This window comes from Sceloporus occidentalis, unplaced genomic scaffold (assembly GCF_023333645.1).
Source record: "Sceloporus occidentalis isolate IW3139 unplaced genomic scaffold, rSceOcc1.0.p SCAF_14, whole genome shotgun sequence".
Lineage (NCBI taxonomy): Eukaryota > Metazoa > Chordata > Lepidosauria > Squamata > Phrynosomatidae > Sceloporus > Sceloporus occidentalis.
In genome coordinates this window covers 13406426-13423819 of record NW_028316994.1, presented here as the reverse complement: position 1 = coordinate 13423819, position 17394 = coordinate 13406426, and the positions used below count along the sequence as shown (strand labels likewise).

The 17394-nt window shown below is 43.7% G+C and overlaps 1 protein-coding gene across 3 annotated transcripts in view; it reads right to left on the bottom strand.

Annotated features, from left to right (window-relative positions):
- Positions 1–17394, bottom strand: part of RPGRIP1 (RPGR interacting protein 1) — a 35080-nt gene that overhangs the window by 1920 nt on the left and 15766 nt on the right. For 2 of the 3 annotated variants that reach the window (XM_089481067.1, XM_089481069.1), the window contains 14 exons: positions 17148–17294; positions 16477–16550; positions 15657–15787; positions 14618–14751; positions 14209–14391; positions 12649–12766; positions 11207–11659; positions 9620–9783; positions 8789–9122; positions 7440–7621; positions 6346–6552; positions 4925–5057; positions 4453–4550; positions 2138–2333 (listed from right to left, as the gene is read on the bottom strand). In XM_089481067.1, the coding sequence (XP_089337193.1) occupies positions 2138–2333; positions 4453–4550; positions 4925–5057; positions 6346–6552; positions 7440–7621; positions 8789–9122; positions 9620–9783; positions 11207–11659; positions 12649–12766; positions 14209–14391; positions 14618–14751; positions 15657–15787; positions 16477–16550; positions 17148–17294 (2554 nt within the window). The remainder of the gene's footprint in view (positions 1–2137; positions 2334–4452; positions 4551–4924; positions 5058–6345; positions 6553–7439; positions 7622–8788; positions 9123–9619; positions 9784–11206; positions 11660–12648; positions 12767–14208; positions 14392–14617; positions 14752–15656; positions 15788–16476; positions 16551–17147; positions 17295–17394) is intronic. The other variant, XM_089481068.1, reaches the window with a different exon arrangement.

The window sequence follows — 17394 nt, the reverse complement described above, 5'->3', positions numbered from 1 at the left end:
ATGTAAGGAAAACAATGTATAGACATGCCCTTTCATTTTTGTGTGCCTTCAAGCCATTTCTGACCTACAGCAACCCTGTCACAGGGTTTTCTTGGGAAGATCTGTTCTGATCGTCTGAGGCATGTTTACAATGGCACAAATATATCAAAACATTGTCTGGGATGAATAACGTAAGATTTTACATGAAAAGTTGCAGTCAACAGGGCACTAATTTGCATCTCTTGTTTTGCACCTCATTCATTAATGAATTTTACCTATTTATTGAGCTTATTCATTATTGACAGGGAATGTGCCCTGTGTTTCTTTCTACACATGTTGCAAGCCATTTATATGAGCAAGTGTTCCTAACTTTCTAACTGCATTTACCGGTATGTTCACTAGGGAGACAGTGTCCATGGTGGTTTGAGCGCTGAACTACGACCAGAGACCAGGGTTCAATTTCCCACTCAACCAAGAAACCCACTGGGTGACTTTGGACAAGTCACATGCTCTCAGCCTCTGGAGGAAGGCAATGGCAAACCTCCTCTGAACAAATCTTGCCATGAAAACCTCGTGATAGGTTTACCTTAGAGTCGCCATAAGTCAAAAATGACTGGAAGGCACACAACAATAAGGCAAAAATAAATTTCAGAGTGTTTTTCCCAGGGCTGACTGAAGACACTGGGCTGCCTATAGGGAAAGACAAGATGGTGCCCATTCCCATCTACAAGAACCAGTTGGACTGGCCATACACCCTCAGTTGAGTATGGATTATGGGAGGATATTGATCAATATAAGTAAGTAGCAGGCTAATTTTGGGAGCCTGGAACCATCTGGGTGGAAGAGAGGACCATCTGTGGAGTCCAAGCATTACTTACAACCATGGTTGCTCCCCCAGCATTTGCCGCCTGAGGCAGTCACTATGCTTTGCCTAATAAATGGGATGAAGGTGCCTTTCAAAAGACACTAAGGCTGGTTTGACACTAAGATGTTTATCACACTGACTATACTCTTAAAGTGCTACTATTCCACTTTGACTCCTCTAGCTGCCTCCTGTTGCATTCTGGGATTGGCAGTTTTAAGGAGGGGTAATTAGAATTCTCAGGCAGAGAATCTGCCTGAGAATTCTAAATACCCCTCCTTAAAACTGCCAATCCCAGAATGCAACAGGAGGCAGCTAGAGGAGTCAAAGTGGAATAGTAGCACTTTAAGAGTATAGTGTGATAAACATCCTTGTGGTCTGACACTACTTTAATTGCCCTGGTTCAATGCTATGGAATTCTGTGATTTATAGTTTTATTAGTCATTTAGCCTTCTCTGTTGGAGAGCTCTGGTGCCACAACAAACTACAAATCCCAGGATTCCATAGGATGGAGCCATGGCAGTTAAAGCGGTGCCAAGCTGCATTAAATCTGCATTGTGGCAGCAGTTTATAGGCCAGTATTTTTTGGAGACTGCTCTTCCAAAGCATAATATTTTGTTCTAGGGAGAATGGCTGTTTCTAGATGGATAGACTAAGCAACATTTAACAAGACACTTTGCAGGTCTAGCAATCCGGGAGGATGGGGATGATGCCAACTATAGTTCAAACAGATCAGAGGCCACCATGTTAAGGAAGGTATAGCTTTTGGGGGACTTGATCCTTTTGTCTGATTGGGTTTTGTTCTGGGTAAATTAATATATCTTTGGCCTCATTCCCACCTACAGATAAATTGGTGTGTGATGCAAATGGATGGATCGATTTGACAGTGGAGCATTGTTCCCACTACATTTGCCCCGATTTTCCCCTCTAAAATAATCCACTGGCGGTTCACATTCATGCATGAATCGATTCAAAATGGACCCACTCCAGCCGGGTGAAGGGCACATTTGAATCTATTCCAATCCCCATCTGGTTCACACTTGTGCAGAATCGATTTATCAAAAAAGATGTGGAAAAAATCAGCATCAAAAAGATGCAGGTTAAATGGGCCTGGTGCATGCCCCCCCCTCACCAAATTGCTTCAGCGATTCAATTTAAGTGGGGACCAGGGTCCTTTGAACCAGTTCAAAATGAATTGCGATCCAGTTTAAAAGGTAGTGAGAATGAGGCTTTTCTTTCAGTGACAGTTTTCTCTCTGGAGCAAGGACACTTGACACAGCCATGCGTCATTCTCACCTTTGCTGAAATGGAAGTAGATTTCCTGATTCCCATGTGGCTTCCGCAAAGAGAAAGGGGTCTCTGTCTCCTCCAGTGGCACTCCAGGGAACCGATACTCCACATAGAGCTGCTGGATGCGCTCATCCTCAACAGGCTGGCTCTCTGGGAGTAGACTCAGGGAGAGGATCTCCACACGAATTCTGTCAGGAGCCTCCTAAGAGACAGAAAAAGCATGAGACAATGCAACATCCCCAGGTATTTTCCCCCTTAAAATGCCTTCTGCAATGAAGCCCTAATGATTAAAAGCTGAAACATAAATGCAAACACTACACATGCACTGATGTGGGTTTCCCAGAAAACGTAGCAGCTCTCTAAATAATGTTATCTGGTCTGTCATGTTTGGCTTAAATAGTGTATTCAAACACATTCAAAGTTTTATGTGGACGTTGTGTTGTTGGAATACTTGTACTAATGTCAACAGAATAGCCTTTACTTTCCTTATACTGATCAAAAGATGACTACTACTTAAAGAATATCATTTTTAACGACTAGGTACCTAAAGACAGATGTACTGGACATAGATTGTATCTGCACTGCAGAAATAATGCAGTTTGACATTGTTTTAACTGCCATGATCCATTACTATGGAATTCTGGGGTTTGTAGTTTTACAAGATATTTAGCCTTCTCTGTTATAGAGAGAGGTCTGATGCCACAACAAAGTACAAATCTCAGGATTCTGTAGGATAGAGCCTTGACAGTTAACATGGTGTTAAACTGCATTATTTCTACAGTGTAGATGTACTCATAGTCATTAAAAAGCACCAGAACACGAGTGAGGGGAAAGTGGCCTGCATATATCCCCCAAACATCTTTTTATAGTGTCAATTTAAACATGTTGGGGGCAATAAAAGGCCATAAATTAACCTAAACTGCCACCTGCAGCAACCTTAGGTATCAAAACACACATACCCCTCCCCAAAATGTGCTTAAAAGGCTGAAAATTGGCTGGAAAAATCAAGAAGTACAAACTGGAGGCACATACCTGACAACATTTCACAGAGGAAACAGCCAAACAATACCAGAGTAGGCTTGCCATATCCCAGGAACTGGTGGGACTATCCCACTTTCTGGGAGGCAGGTATGGTCCAGTCCTGCTCTCCCTCAGTTCCTGGGACAGGCAAGGCCTTCTCCAGAGGCGGAGGAGCGTCCTCTGCCTCTGAGAAGGCCTTGCCGCTGAGCTGGGCTCAGCGCTTCAGCCTGGGTTTCCCTGCGGCTGGAGGTGGCCCAGGCTGAGTGCTGAGCGTTGCGCGGCCTCCACCAGCCCCAGGGAGGCCTTGGAAGTGGCGGCACGCTCGTCACTTCGGCCTGGGTTTCCCCGTGGCAACCTTATACCAGAGTGAAGTCAAAATGACAACAATTATTAATGAGGAAGAACACACAATCTAGGACTGACTGCAGCAGTTTGCTTTTGTCTGAGCTTTCTGGGACTGGCATGCTTTTGCCCCTTCCTCTCCCTTCTCCACCAATTAGTTAAATGAGTGCAAACTATTGTTGCACTTTGAATTCAGTTTGCAGCAATTGAACCAAGCTGAGGACAAAGAGAGAAAGTGGGAGGAAGAGAGTGAAACTGGGACATTTTAAAAGCAGCTGAAAAAGTGGAATGACAGAGAAGCAATCAGGACTGGCCTCGCCAAAATAGTGGCTATGAAGGGTACCATTCGCCTCAGGGTTATATCTTCTGCTCAGTTTTGGCATAAAATGTTCTACTGCAGGGGTAGGCAACCTGCGGCACGCGGGCCGGATGCGGCCCGGCGAGGCCTTGGGACCGGCCCCAGCCCAGTCCTGCCACCGATTGCCACCGGGGCCTTTGGCCTCTCACGCGAGGGGCATGGTGGGGCAATTGTCTATAGAAGCCTCAGAAACATGCATTTATATTAACAATTTTTAAAAAATCAGCAAATTTTTTTGCGTGTCCTCCACTTTTTAAAAAAAAGTGTCCACCATTTGAAAATGTTGTCCTACATTTGTCCCGGTTTATTTATTTATTTAAATTTTTAAAAATTATTTAATTATTTATTTTTTGGCTTCGACCTCCCAGTTGTCTGAGGGACAGCAACCTGGCCCCCGGCTCAAAAAGGTTGCCTACCCCTGTTCTACTGCAGGCGCAGCCTATCATAACAAGCAAAATTGACCCCTGCAGCTCTCTCTGTGTGTAGATCAACATCTGGGAGAGCTTGACAAACTGCTGCTTTGTACTACAACTGCCAGAATCCTCCAGTCAGCACAACCATGCCTGAATTCTGCAGCTAAAGCACAAGAATGGGTACGTACAATTTCCAGAGGCTCTTGTAGGCTTGATAAGGCCACCACCACTTCATCGCTCTCTGTAGTCTGGGCATCACTGCTGGCACTCTCAGGTTCCTCTGAGACTGCAGGCAAGAACAGAGAGAGAGAGAGGGCCTAAGAGACAAGTGGAGTGTATGCTGGTAGCACATGTATTCATATCTGTAAATACACCGCCTTTAAGGATATGCAGGATGAACATCTACAGCTCCAGTGGATACTCTTGCTGTCAGCTTTTATTTTTGATCTCAGAAATTATGCATAGCCAGGAACCAGTAGGTGTACATCTGCCCATAGTAACCAGGATTAAATGAAAAGGTGACCTGTTGAGAGTTTCTTGGCCTTAATCTGATTTTAATGGGCTATTTTAAGCATTATGCGTCACCTCTCCATTTCCTTTTTCTTTTACAAAGTAATTGCCTGCTATTCCTTGACTGACATGGCTGGTTGCACACAATACCAGTTTCCTTTTGCACGCCAGCTTCCGCCTCTGTGCTTGATTTCGCCTCTGATCCCCGGTGACTTTCTGCAGCAGCCACCTCTTCAACAGCCAGGACTTCTTCCTCCTCCTCTCTTATCTCTTCCAGCACCACCTGTCCAGACACATACCTCCATTTGGTCAGGATCACAAACTCTGAGACAAAATGCCCAGGAGAAGTGTTCTGCAACTGTTTTTTGTGTATTCCCATTCCTAATGTCTGTTTATGTCCATGCATCCTTTGGTGCGGCAGCAATTTTTGGGATCCCATCACCCAAAGCATCTGCAAGAGCAATAATTCTCTTTTTCCCAAGTCTGCAGAATGGGGCCTTTCCCATGACTCTGTTAGAATCCTTCATGTTAAATAAGCAAAATATACAAATCTATTTTAACATGTCCTGGAATTTAGCTTCTTTTCAAGGCAGCCTACCCCAGCTTAACACCCTCTAGACAAGTGCGATTGCAACTCACATGGAAGTTGTAATCTAAAACACATTGACTCATGGTGAAGAAATGTGATCTTTTGGCACCAGTGCAAAGAAAAATCAAATTTTAAAATACTAAAAAGTAGAATCTGAGCAGTTTTTTTAATCAGGGAATATTCAACTGGAAAAAAAAAGAAAGAGGCCAGGCTTCTAGCTCTCATTGGTACAAAGGCAGAACATGCTTCTTGTCTCTCCTGGAAGCAAGCCAGACTAAATGAATAAAGCTCTCAATTCAAATCTCTCCACAAATGTGGTGTTTGACAGTACGTGCATGATATTATTATAATTGCTAATAGCAGTAGCCAGAATAACAATAATAGCTTGCTTTCTGCTTGAGGCTTAGGTTTTCCTACATGGCCTTATGTAGTCCACAGTTGAATCAACTACTTTCACGGCATCCTTATTCGCTTAGAGGCTGCCATGGTATTGCAATGCATGAACATCTGTTGTATAATGGTAGCCAGTGGTGTGACTGACACGCCATGGTTCTATGTGCAATAGACCCCAATCTGCATTGGGACACTCTCTAGTCTGCCTAGTCTGAACACTGGCTAGAAAGTGCCAGAGGACAATGAGAGTTTCCAATGTGCAAGAGAAGGGTCTAATGTACTTTAGAAGTGTCTGATGCATATCTACAGTCAATGTCTGGTGATTCTATGGTCAACTTCTGGTGGACCATATCATCAGCCACCAGCGGAAGTTGACCACAGAGTTGCGCTGGAGGAACTACAGCTTCCTAGAGAAGGGTTCTCTCAAGTAAAATAAATTAGCATCCACAATTTTAGTTTATATTTATTTATATTTGTGGTTTTCCCACTTTCATGGGGGAGGAGGTTGCCCCTAACCCCCACAAAAAACAGGGGGAAGACTGTACATAAACTCCATTTTAGCAAAATTTTCTTAACACTTATCTCATACCTCCTGAGCAGCTTCCTCCACCTTCTTCTTTGCCATTGGTCTCATGGACTTCACTGCAGGCTTCACTTGGACATGTGGGATCTTGGGTCCATTTTCTAGTTTGGTGTGTTTCAGAGCTTGTTTCTCTGCCTCAGGCAGGCTGAGCCGTGGCTTTTTCCTTTGGCAGCTGGAAGGCAAATGGCCTGCACCATTTTCTCTTGGCACCTGCTGAAAAGACATCAGAGAAAGAAGAAGCTGATTCCTTGTTTCAGAGCTTGGGACAGCAACTCCCAGAAAATAATTCTCCTCAAGCTCTTTACCCATAGGCAGGGATGCAGTTATGTGTGGGGGTAGGATGGGGGCAAAATGAAAGCATTGCCCCACCAAATATACATTTATTTAATTGTTTTATTTTATTAACATATTTCTTGTTGTCTGACTTCAAGTGATTTTATAAAGTTAGAAGGGACCACAAGGGCCATCCAGTATGTCATTCAACCAAGAGCATTCCCAAAAGTTGGCTCTCCAGTCTCCATTTAAAAACCTCCAAAGAAGGAGACTCCACCACTCTCCGAGTTTTCAACGTCAGGAAGTTCTTCCTAACCTTTAGGTGGGATCTCTTTTCCTACAGTTTGAATCCATAGATCCATGTTGTATTCTCCGGAGCAGCAGGAAACAAGCTTGCTCCATCCTCAGTATGACATCCCTTCAAATATTTAAACAGGGCTATCATATCGCCTCTAAACTGTCTCTTCTCCAGGCTAAACATACCCAACTCTGTAAGCCACTTCTCAAAGAGTGTGGTTTCCAGACTTTTCACCATTTTGGTCACTCTTCTCTGGACACACATCCTTTTTAACATTGATCATCCATTCTGCTTCCAAAATTTTTTCCAAGCTTTGTCTACAGGAAAGGCTATAGCTCATTCAATGGTGGTTCAGCAATGCTTGCAAAAGTTGCCTTTTGGGGGCAAGGTGGGATAGCTCCGACCAATCAACGTCCGAGCCCACAATGGCCATACAGCCTGGGAGATTCTGGGAGTTGTATTCCAAAAAAGAAACTTTTCCAAGCTCTGTGTTGCGGTGGGGTATAGCAGCTGGGACTGATTCTGTCACCTGGCTTCTCAGTCTGGCTTGTTCCTCCTTGATCTGCAGCCCCAAAGGCCGCTGGTGGCACTCCCAATCCATGGGTGCAAGTGAGCCAACCTCTTCTGGGGGCACATAAGGACGGATCCACTCCAGACTCAGGCGGATGGAACCATTAGGTCTGTCTGCTGCGTCGATGAGGACAAAGTCTCCTGAAGGATGAGAAAAAATAGGTGGTGGTACAGATAGTCAATTAACAAATAGGAAGAAGAAGAAAAAGAAAAAGAAGCAGCAGCTAAAAAGACAAAAATGTAAAAAAATTGAGAAGGCTCATTTTAGGGCAATATTTGCACATACTGATGAAGGTGTACTTTGAACTCGCTTTCCAGCAACTAAAGTAAGCTAAGGATAAAGTGGGAAAGGAGGAGGAGGAAAGAGAAACTGAGACTGTGAAAAAAAAACAGCTGGAAAAAGTGGGGTAACAGAATATTATTTGTGACTGCCTTTGACAAATTGGGACCATTGAAGGGTATGCACTCCCAGAATGCATCACCACTGGCTCTATCTGCTAGGGTTGCAGACACTAGCAGTCCAACAACTATATGCTATATGATCCTATCACCACTGCACTAAAGAATTTTAAGGTAAAATCAAGTGGTATTTTTGTTCATACCCTTTTGTCTTCCCCAGCGTGTTCAGCACCAGGACCAGGGTTTTATGCTGTTGTTGTGTGCCTTCAACCCTAAGGCCAAACTATCCTGGGGTTTTCTTGGCAAGATTTGTTCAGAGGAGGTTTGCCATTGCCTTCCCCTGAGGCTGTAAGAATGTGATTTGCCCAAGGTCACCCAGTGGAGTTCGTGGCCAAACGGGGAATTGAACCCTGATCTCCAGAGTCGTAGTCCAACACTCAAACCACGACACCACATTGGCTCTCAAGAACCAGGGTATTACAACCTTACACTGGATTTTAAAAACATATCTTTTACTCTGAATCTTCCAGGAAGATCCAAACTCTCACTTTCCGCACCAGTGCAGCTGTCTGCATGGGCATCCCACAGAGCCATCCATACATCTCCTGCCACCATGGGTCACTTTCTCTGAGGTCAGAATGAAGCACCCAGCCATGTGGTCATTGCTGGGCACCTTGTTCTGATCTCAGACGTGAGCAGCCCTATGCAGAGAGTCACACTGGTGTAGAAATGGGTAGTCAAGTTAACCAAATCCCAGCATCCTAGCCAGTACAGCCAATAGTATGAAATGCTGGGAGTGGCAGCAGGGTTACAGCTCAACAAAGGCAAGTCAGAAATGGAGGTTCCAAATGCTCAGGTCAACATACCGTGTATACAGGTCTAAGGATTGAAGATGTGCCTGTCTCTCACCTGAGATGCTGCGTCCATTTGCTAGCGGCAGAAGAGGGATCTGGGCTTTGCCCAGGTAGCTGCTCGGTTCCTCATCCTCATCATCAAATACATACATCCATAGGCTGTCCACAAGCAAGTAATGATGTAGTTCAGGTGTGACATGCAAAGCAAATGTTTGCAGGTCACCAAAGTGTGGGTTGTTGCTTGAAGGGATGATGATCGTGTCATGGTCTGGAAAATTGAAGAACTGGTACATGGCATATGGGCTGGGTTGTGACCCAAGCCAACGACTACGTAAGCCAGTGCATCCTTCGACCCGCACATGGATCTCATTCTGGACTGCACCCTTGGCCTGCCAGTCAAAGAGAGAGGACAAACAAAGTGACATGTCCATTGGGAAGGCTTTGCAGACAGGAATTTTGGGATACTGTATTTCAAACTTTTCTGCAGCAAAATGTTCTGACTCATTTCTCAGGGGTTACTTGTTCATTTGTTTTCATTTCAGTAAAATCCACAAGAGAAAAATTAGACTCAACTCAGGATGGAACCAGATAGTGTTTATTTGCTTAATGTCTGAACAAGCAACTCCAATGCCATTTACTGCCAGTACTGGTGTTCCTTAAAGTTGTGTCTTTCAGTGCCCTCACAAAAAGGCCTTGGAGTATCATACTTTTTAGCTAATAAAGACCATCTTCTAACATCCTGAGATAAGTTTCCCTTTTCTCTTGTGAATTTTATTGGATGCTTTCCAGATTTCTTTCTTTTACTACATCGAAGTTGCCATGAGGAATAGAACACTGAACAAAGCTGTTACTTTGCACCACAAACCCATTCTGCTTTGCCTCTTACCCCTTCCTCTTGCCAGTTCAACTGGGCCACGGTGGAACGGGGTACTCCAGCAGATAGGTAACCCAAAGCTTTGGTTCGTTGGCGGTGCAGCCTCAGGATCTGTTCTATAGGAAAGCGGAGCCTCACCCAGTATTCCAGAAGGCCGTAATCCTCACCATTGGCACCTACAGTAACACACGCAAGTCAAAGGTTGTAGAAAGCAGGGCAGAAAGGTTGTAGTGATAAGAGAAGGAAAAACACAGCAGAAGGTAAAACACTCCAAATTTGCTTTTTTCCCCACACTACATTATGATTCCATTTAAACTGTCATGGCTGGATCCTAAGGAAGCCTGGGATTTATAGTTTGGTGAGGCACTAGAGTTTTCTGACTGCTAATTGTAAATATCCCTCCCTGAACTGCAAACCCCAGGATTCCACAGGATGTTGTCATGACAGCTGAGCTGGAATATAGCACTATAACTATGCATTTTCACAGAATCACGGAAAGGGCAAACAAGTGTCATCTCATCCAGCCCTCTCCTCGTTCAGAAAATTCACATACCTGGAGTTTATCACACTGGGGCTAATTTCAGCATTAAAAGAGATTAAAATATATGTAAAGCATCCCACAAAAAAAGTGAAAATGGTGAGTAATAGTGCGATGATTATCACACGTAATTGCACAAATCAAGTGATATCAGAAATGCATTGTTGCTGAAATCCCTAAAGTAAAAAGTTGTGCGTTAATGCTTCTTTGTGACCACTTTAATGGTGGATTTTGCGCAATGTCATGAGAAATCGTTTCTCGTTTTTACACGATTTTTCCAGGATATTCACGGGATAAACTCCTGATCTCCTTCGTGTGATAAACTCCCCTGAAAGATAACTATCCAATTCCTGCTTCAACAAAGGAGAATCCATCACTTTCCAAGGCAGACTCTTCCCCTCTTACTGTCAGGAAATTCTTCCTAATGTTTAGTTGGAATCTACTTTCTTGTCATCAGAAATTATCTTCTGGATCATCTCTATTATTATTATTATTATTATTATTATTATTATTATTATTATTATTTCTTTTATTTCTACAGAGCAAACAAATACCCTGAGTGTGTTTTTAAGTAGAATATTAATTAACTATTTGAGGATTCTTGGAAGTATAGTAACTAGTTACTTTCTAGAGGTAATTTTTCCAAGTTCTGCACCCACGTACTGAGGAACATGGAATAAAAGCTCTGAAGATGACCTGAATGAACAGAGAGGCTGGAAGGCAATGTGATGTCTCCCTTTGGGATAGCAGCAATACAACAATGTTTGGAGATGGGCTCAGCTCAGTTTGGTACTGCCCCAGCCATTCTCAATTAACAATCAGCCCGCAATATAAGGCAGGCAGCAAACACTCATTAATGCTGGAAGCACTCTATGGAAAAGACACCCAAACCAGCTTAGAGATGCTGCCCTGCTTTCTGGACATTTGGGACTGAACCCTGACAACTCTTTTGCCTGTCTTGATCTTCAAGACTACTGCTGATGTATTCCTTCTCTTCTTGACCTCTGCTTATTAATATGGTTTCTCCTCTCTCCCAGTGAATTAGCCAGAACAATTCTTACCACGAAGCACTGCGGTGGCATGGACTTGTTCCCCAGTGCCCAGGGCTTGTCCAAAACGCAGCCAGCAGGAGGCCAGGTTGGTGTGGTCCATGGCAGAGGTGAGGTAGAGATCAAGGCGACAAGTGGCCTCTTGCAGGTATTGCAGGAAGAAAGGCTCCACTCGGACAACATACTGGGATGTGAAATTGTACTGGGGCCGGATGCCCCGCACCACAGGGGTGCAGTGAGTCTCAAAGTCATAGAAGGAATATGTGCAGAAGGTGACAGGTTCTGGGTCTCCCAGGAGACGCAGCGCCTCAGCAGAGAGCACAGCGCCAGAGATGTGCAACTCAAGGAGGTTCTCTCCATGCTTCAGTTGTGGGACCTTGTCATTGTCGGCCCCCACGGATGTGTCAACTTCATCTACTCGAAATGGGACAGCCCTGGTTCCATAGGCCACATCCTTCAGCTGCTCTGCATGGCAGGGAAGGAAGATACAACAAGCAGAGCCATTAAAACGCTTTCCTCATCATTCCCCCTTGCTGCATTCATAGTGCAACATTATTCCTTCTTGACTAAATAGATAAAGTTGCACATATAGAACAACAACCAGAAATATCAGGAAAAGGGAGAACGGATGGGCAACTGTATCAAGTTTACGTTTTCCTGCACTGGAAAGTTTGAAACCTACAATTCCTTACCATATGATAGGATGATGCTTGCAAGCAAAAGCAAAAGCATAAACATAAAATGTATAAATTTACAACACACACACTAGGGCTGCATCTGCACTGCAGAAATAATGCAGTTTGATGTTGCTTTAACTGCCACGGCTTAGTGCTATGGAATCCTAGGTTCTGTAGTTTGTTGTGGCACCAGAGCTCTCTGACACAGAAGCCTAAATAGCCCACAAAACTACAGATTCCATAGCACTGAGCAATGGCAGCTAAAGCAGTGCCAAACTGCATTATTTCTGCAGTGCAAGTGCAGCCCAAGTCTCAGTAATGTAGAATATATATATTTGTTGTTGTGTGCCTTCAAGTTGTTTCAAACATATGGCAAACCTAAGGCAAAACTATCATGGGGTTTTCTTGCCAAGATTTGTTCAGAGGAGCTTTGCCATTGCTTTCCACTGAGTCTGAGAGAGTATGATTTGCCCAAAGGTCATCCAGTGGGTTTATGGCTGAGCTTGGAATCAAACTCTGGTCTTCAGAGTGGTAGTCCAATGCTCAAAACCACTACGCCACACTAACTTTTGGAAAATATATATACAGAGAGGCTTTTCAATGCAATGCTCTCAATTGGAGATGCCTTCCTCTCACTCTGAAAACTCCAGAAAAGAATGGAAACCCTCCATTCAGCCATCAATTCCATAGGTCTGCTTCAATTTGGATTAAGCAATAGGATTCGGGTGTGAGAGAAAATGTTTGTGTCAAAGAGTGTCTTTTTCCCACTGGGCATACCTTCCAGTTGGCGGATGCGGGAGCTACGTAGGTCCAGAAGCCGAGCCATCTGCTCCTGCTTCTCCTCATGCTCCTGCTTCTCTCTGGTGCTTTGCAGCAACACACTGTCCAGCTCCGCCTAAACCCAAAACACCCCCCCAAGAGAGCATGGCACAGTCAGCTCTCAGCCACAATGATGACAAATACGGATTGGGACTCAATTCCATCACCATCCCAGCAGCTGCCACGATAGTCTGCTCAATGGTTCCTCCACAAACCATTTTGAACCTGTATACTGTTCTCCCTTAAACCAGTGCTTCTAATTTCTAAACTGCTTTTGTGCAATGGATCCCTTTGGCAGTCTGGTGGACCCTACAGACCCCTTCACAGTTGCATGTGAGGCAGGTCTGAGAATTAGTAATTTTGAAGTAGTGATGAGCTTAAACAATATTGTTGTTGTTGTTGTTGTTGTTGTTACGCTGCCTTTCTCCCCAAAAAGGGTCCCCAAGGCGGCTCACCATATAAAAATATTTCAAGGTATCTGCAATAACGGTAACACAATACAAAAATATCTGTGATTTCTATTGGTCACAAAGGCAGAGGCTCTGCTAATAAAGGATTTTTCCCAGCCTGAAGATTTGTTATGGAAAGTTAGCATCACACCCTGAATATCTACAGACTCCAGAGCTGTTAAGGTGAGAGGATTTCTTCCAGTAAAATCAAATGGGACACCACCTCCCCAAAAAGTTTGCTGAATAATCCTGAGGCTTGTTTTTGTTTTTCTTATGCCCATTATTATTATTATTATTATTATTATTATTATTAACCTTTATTTATGAAGCGCTGTAAATTTACACAGCGCTGTACATGCAATCTTTTAGTTAGACGGTTCCCTGCCCTCGGGCTTACAATCTAAAAAGACATGACACAGAAGGAGAAGAGAGTGGTGGAGGGAAAGGGTAAGAGGTCCAGTCATGCAGTAAAAGAAAGATAGGGCTGAAGTACTTTCACCAATAGAATTATTGGTGACGCAAGGAAGGGATGAGTCAGAGTTCAGACTCAAGAAGATCTGAATTTCAAAGACATTGTACCTAACCAAGTATATTTCTGTCCCTGCAGAGCAGGGTTGGGAAACCTGCGGCCCCTCCAGATGTTGTTGAATTCCAACTTTCCATCAGACCCAAGCCATATGACCTATCAGCAAGGTGATGGGAAATGAAGTATACCATTTTCCCAAGGTGGCACCCTCCAGATATACTGGGCTAAAACTCACTCATTATCAGCCAACCGGGAATGATGTTGGTGGTTCCAAGTTTGGGGATGCTGCTGTAGGGATCTGGAGTAAGGAGTAGGGAGAGGTTTCTCGATTACAGCTCTGGTACTAGCCAATCAGTGCTGTGCCCATTCGACTAAAGTGTGAACTCTCTCTGGAGATGCAATTGTTCATCAGAGCAGAATACACAGAATATGGACCCAGAACAGCTCTGCCATTCAGATAACATTTTATTTGTTAACCCTCTCCTTCTGGGAGTCCTCCAAGACTCATATACACCAGTGGCTGGATGGAAATCTTTGTTTCACCTGGTAGTCCCGGTTGATGCGATGTTGCAGAATGAGCATATCCCGGGTTTTCTCCAGCTCTAGGACAGTCTCAGCATGGGCAGCCTCTGTCTCGTGGAGTTTTCGCTTTAGACTCTGCTGGCTAAATATCTCTTCCTTCACTGTCTGTATCTCTATCTCTTTCTTCTCCTCCAGGTACAAAGGCTGCAAGAGGTGTCGGGGGGGAGGAGGAAAAGACAAACAAAATGTATAGGATTCACCATTTTCAATAGATTGTAGTATACCTCCATTATATTTAAGTGAAAGGAAAATACTACCCATTTTCCAAGACCAGAACTGAATATATGGCTCTATGTTGGTTTCTCCCACTGCATTCTCACAACATTGCTACGTAAGTTACCCTGCAAAACTAGTTTCACCCAGAGCCTACCTGGATGTGACTGGAACAAGGTTTTTCTTCTCTTGCAGGGACTTCCAGAATGGCTGGCTTCTCCTGTGAGGAGTTTACTTCCTGCGCACGTGTCACCAGCAGATGCACTTCTTGCTTCAGTTCATCATTCCGCGCTTATGGGAAGAGACAAAGGTTTGGGAGGGATCATGGAGTTTCTGTCCAGGGTGTTTTGGTTGGAAATGATCTTTCCCTTGCTATGACTTCGTCCTTCTCAGCCCCCATTGTATAGCTAATGGTGAATGACTGACTGAATGATTGATTTTCAAGGAGCAATAACAACCCGTATGACTAAGGGACAACAAGGATAACTCATCATGCTGTTCTTTGTAACATCCACCATTTCATTAAAAACCAGTTATTTAACTGACGAATGAACAAGCATCAATCCAACAAATTAGATTTCTGCCTTACAAATTAAAGTCCCCCTTTCCAGCTATCAGCATTAATGGATTCATTTTTAAATCTAATATTTCAAGTTCTCTTTTTATTTTCTTTTTTCCCCCAACATTAGGAAGCAAACTTCCTATTAAAATACATAGGATATTTGGCTTTTTTCAACTCTGGCTATGTTTGCAATTGTGACACATCACGGTGTGGTTCATTGACATCTGGATTGTTGTGATGTGAAAATCTGCCTCTGCTAAAAAGCCAGTTAGCCAGCTACAAACGATGGTGTTTGGGTGACTGTTTTTGGCTTATGAACTCTGACCTGTTTGCACCATGGCTTGTTGAGTCATCTGATCTGCCAGTTGTGGTTTATCCTTGGTTTGTTTCCACAATTGCCTACCCTGAAATAGGAGCTAACGAATGAGGACAGCAGAGAAACAAACCAGAAATGGAGAAGACAACCCACAAAATTCGTTTGGTCATCTGTCATGCAATTCATGGCTTCAGCAACAAACCATGGATAAAACAAACCCTGGCTTATTGTGATGTGTGAATGTACCCATTCTTCGTTCTGTTCAGAGGCTCTGTAAACAGCCTTTACGGAACGTCAGCTTCTAGCCAACTTTCTCACCTATTGCCTTTTCTAGCTGTTCCTCAAGGTTTTTCTTCTCTGCAATCACTGATCTGAGTTGCTCCTCCAGGCCAGGGCTGTTGTCCTTCTGGGGCACCTCATCCAGGTTTTGTTGGGCAGCAGTCATGCAGCTGAAAACACAGAGATGAAGGGAGGAAAAGAATCACCCATATCTTTACCACAAAACTCTGAGTTGTTTATCATACTTGAGCTAATTTTGGCATTAAAGAGAAATTAAAGCACATTTAAAGCATCCCAAAAATAAAGTGAAAATAGCGAGTAATTCCACGAATGATTATCACATGCAATTGCACAAATAAAGTGATATTGAAAATGCATTGTCGTTGAAATCCCAAAAGTAAAAAATATGTGTTGTTTCTTTGCGACCAATTTAATGGTGGGTTTTGTGCGATGTTGTGTGAAATCGTTTTGCATAATTACATGGTTTTTCCAGGATATTCATGGCATAAAGTCCCGATCTCCTTCATGTGATAAACTCCCAAGTGTGTTTGGTAGTTTGATCACACTTTACCATCATGGCTTCATCATACAGAATCCTGGTATAGTGAGGACAGCCAGACTTCTCTTCTAGACAGCTTTTGAGTTTTATTCAAGAGGAGACGTCCCTCACCAAACTACGACTCTCAGGATTTCATAGGATGCTGTCATGATAGCTAAAGCAGTGTCAATTTGGTCTAATGGAATGGAATATATACACCCTCTCTCATATATACACCAAAAACATAAAACAACAAATGGCATCCTTTCAGGGGTTGTAAACATGAGAAACTTATGTGAGTGGGGAAAAAAAGGATTTCACCTCTCCAGGAGTTTGTCGTAATCCATCTTCAGCAAATCACGTTCTGTCTCCAGGTCCCGGACTCGCTCCTGAAACTAAGAAGGGTACAAATGCAATTGTAGCCTCTGATCTTTCACAGAGGAAAAACCAGGACATGTGTGCCAAGTGTGGACTTCAGCTTCCAGAAGCCCCAGTCAGTATAGCCAATGGTAAGGGACTGTGGGAGTTATATTTTAAAACATCTGGTGAACCAAAAGTTCCATGTGTTTGGGATGGGCTCTTGCAAGGGCTGCTTCTGCACTGCAAAAATAATGCAACTGGACACTGCTTTAACTGCCATGGCTCCATCTTATGGAATTCTGGGAGTTGTAGTTTGTTGTGGCACCAGATCTCTCTGACTAGATAACTCACAAAACTACCGATCCCAAAATTCCATAGCATGGAGCCATGGCAGTCAAAGCAGTATCAAACTGTGTTATTTCTGCAAGGCAGACAGCACCAATGTTTGGTGTGATATAGGAAGGTCCCAGAAGAAAAAGCAAGTTTTATACTGCATCACCCAAAATCCTGTTACCAGCATGGCCACTGCTGGTGAGCTTCAGTCACAAAAAGTCACTTTTCTAAGTCTTGAGTTAGAAAAAAGAGAGGTTTAAGGGGTGGTGGTGTTTACAGGGGGACTGCAGTCTCCTTACATCTTTCAGTGTCCCCTGCAAGGGAGAAAGGATTTCCAGCTGACTCTCCAGTGTAGTGACCTTCTGGGTCTCCTCCTTCAGGAGAGTGTTGAGCTCTTCAACCTGAGCCAATAAAGCCTCACTTGTTGACCTTAATGCCTCTTGGTTCTGGAGAAGACATGGGAGGAAAAGGAAAGACAAAGATCATGAGATCTAGAGCCTTGAGGAACTAGTAGACACAAGCTTAAACCCCCCCAAGCAGAACTAG